Genomic DNA, 2,434 nt, shown 5'->3' with positions numbered 1-2,434 from the left:
CAATAAAACTCAGCTGATCATCCCACGGAGTACCTTCATTCTGGACCAACATATTTCTCTCTGTTGTTAAATAAATATTGCCATAACAAACACGTTAGGTCGTCTCTCTACGCACATGCGTATTTGTGACAGTTTCTAAATACAACATGGTCTATTTCCTTTTCGAGTCAATACAATTCAAGATAGCTGCCACTCAGTCCATTTTTGAGATACGGAGCTCAAACATGGTGGCTGAGAATCTTCCCCAGCACAAACCCTGAGTGCTAAGAGATTGAGAAAACTAATGATATAATTTAATATTGACCTATGAATTGATTTCCTGCTCACCTGTGTGAGATCTGCTGAGTCCTGGTCTCCCTGAGTGAGACTCGCTGAACTCTTCATTTTCCTCCTGACAATAAAAATAYAAGTTAGAGGGGAAAAACTCTGAGTTTTTATCAGTCAGTCACCTTAATTTYAGAGTTTGCTCCTGGCTTAGATGTGTGTACTTGTAAAACTGCATGTTGTACCTGTGGCCAGTGTGTGATTGTGTTATATCTGCGTCTCTCTCCAAGACTCTGGTGATGCTGAAGGGGCCTCCTGGTCCTGTCCGTGGTGACATCCTGGTGCAGGGCGTGTCTGCTGTAAGCTGGTGTCTGCTGGAGTTCAATTGTGACTTCTTAACAAATGTATGTGTTAACTTTGTGTATTGGTTGGGTGCAACAGGATTCCTAAATGATGTTAATTTAAAGTACTTTGTTGTTAAAGCGCTGCAGGTTTCTGGAGAGAATGCGCCTGATGCTGTCCATCTCCTCTGGCAGGAGGGGACGGCTGGTGGGACGAGGATCCACACTTAAACCAAAATTTGAATATTCACACACATGTTCAGAAATCTGACRTGTTTTCATTTTTCAMAAGCATCAGACTTGACATTAAAGTGATAATACAGTTTATGTAACATCTACTGTGTATAATTTGCAAAGTACTGAACACTTTCAAACACATAATAGTAAAAAAATTATTAGCTTGGACTGAACCATTAAAACGCTTGTTCAGAATTTTTGAAGTAGGGTTCTGTGGAGTTATTTTAATAAATAATATCCTACCTGTCGTAGATGGCTTTTTGAACAACCTCAGTTTTGCATTTTATTTTGATAAGACTGGCGAGCTAAAGGCTAGTCAGWGCAGCCACAAGCTGATTGCTGGGGTCAACTACACTCTAAAACCAACCATCCATCCATCCATCCATCCATCCATCCATCCATCCATCTTCACTTATCCTCATGTGGTAATTTCTTTTTTCTTTTAAGGGTTGCGGCTCTTATGGCTGCTGGACCCGGGGCACCTTCTCCAAGTCTGCTGTGTTTTGTCTRTTGAACGGGTTGTTCCAAACTGTAATTTCCCTTCATGGGATCAATAAAGTATCATTCATTAAATCATTCATAGTTTGTGTAAACGCCATTTTATATTAACATCAGCAGCAGCCAACTGCTGTCTATCTCTACCACTGCAGCCTGGAGAAACTTCTGCAGGATTATCAGAATATTACTTTCAGAATAAAGCAGGGGTGTCAAATCCTGGTCCTTTAGGGTCACTATCTTGCATATTTTRGAGCAGTGGTGTCCAAGTCAGTCCTCCAGGGCTRGTGTCCTGCATGTTTTAGGTGCTGCTCTGGTTCAACACAGCTGAACCTAAGGAGTACTTAATTAGTAGGCCTCTGCAGACCTTGATGACAAACTGAGGAGGCCTACTAATRAAGCACTCCCCAGGTTCAGCTGTGTTGAAACAGAGCAGCACCTAAAACATGCAGGACACCGGCCCTTGAGGACTGACTTAATTACCTCTTTAAATTCTGTAGAAGCATGTTAATCATCCATTCATGCAAATCAGGCATGTTGGAGCAGAGAAACCTCTAAAATATGCAGGATTGTGGCCCCAAAGGACCAGGATTTAACACTTTTGGTGTAAAGTAAAACTGGAAACGGTGTAAATGTTTAGAAAGCAAAAACTGCTATGAAATTTTGAAAACTGGATTTTTTGAAGCACATTAATGCACTTCAATGATCCTGCTTGAACTAGCAGTTAGTTAGTCARTCTGTCAAAATTAAACTTTATTTCTTCAAATCTAAGGTGTTCAAAAAGCTATTTACCACAAGTTCCTAACTGGTACATCAAATGCTTTTCATTACTTGTTATTAATTAATATTAATGTTTGTAACTTTTTCATTAAGCCTCCACAACTCTGAACTACTGCTTTAAGGAGCATTTTGTTGTCCTTACACTGCAGGAGTCTCCTCATTCTCCCTCTGTTCCCTCCTCTCCAGCTCCTGGTAGACTCTCAGGATGCTGGAGCGAGCCTGATGTTCTTCTCCGATCAGGAACCGTCGAAGGTATTTCTTGTTGAGTTGTTCAAACCTCACACACACACACACACACACACACACACACACACACA

At 41.0% G+C, this 2,434-nt stretch overlaps 1 protein-coding gene across 1 annotated transcript in view; it reads right to left on the bottom strand.

Annotated features, from left to right (window-relative positions):
• LOC106533159 (sodium/hydrogen exchanger 2) overlaps positions 1 to 2,434 on the bottom strand; it is a 9,615-nt gene that overhangs the window by 2,689 nt on the left and 4,492 nt on the right. Inside the window, exons 9-12 of the mRNA XM_014029399.1 lie at positions 2,260 to 2,394; positions 735 to 831; positions 510 to 638; positions 328 to 391 (exon numbers count right to left, since the gene is read on the bottom strand). Of these exons, the coding sequence (XP_013884853.1) occupies positions 328 to 391; positions 510 to 638; positions 735 to 831; positions 2,260 to 2,394 (425 nt within the window). The remainder of the gene's footprint in view (positions 1 to 327; positions 392 to 509; positions 639 to 734; positions 832 to 2,259; positions 2,395 to 2,434) is intronic.

This window comes from Austrofundulus limnaeus, unplaced genomic scaffold (assembly GCF_001266775.1).
Source record: "Austrofundulus limnaeus strain Quisiro unplaced genomic scaffold, Austrofundulus_limnaeus-1.0 Scaffold896, whole genome shotgun sequence".
NCBI lineage: Eukaryota > Metazoa > Chordata > Actinopteri > Cyprinodontiformes > Rivulidae > Austrofundulus > Austrofundulus limnaeus.
The sequence above is the reverse complement of the archived record's forward strand: the minus strand, read 5'-3'. Positions and strand labels throughout refer to the sequence as shown.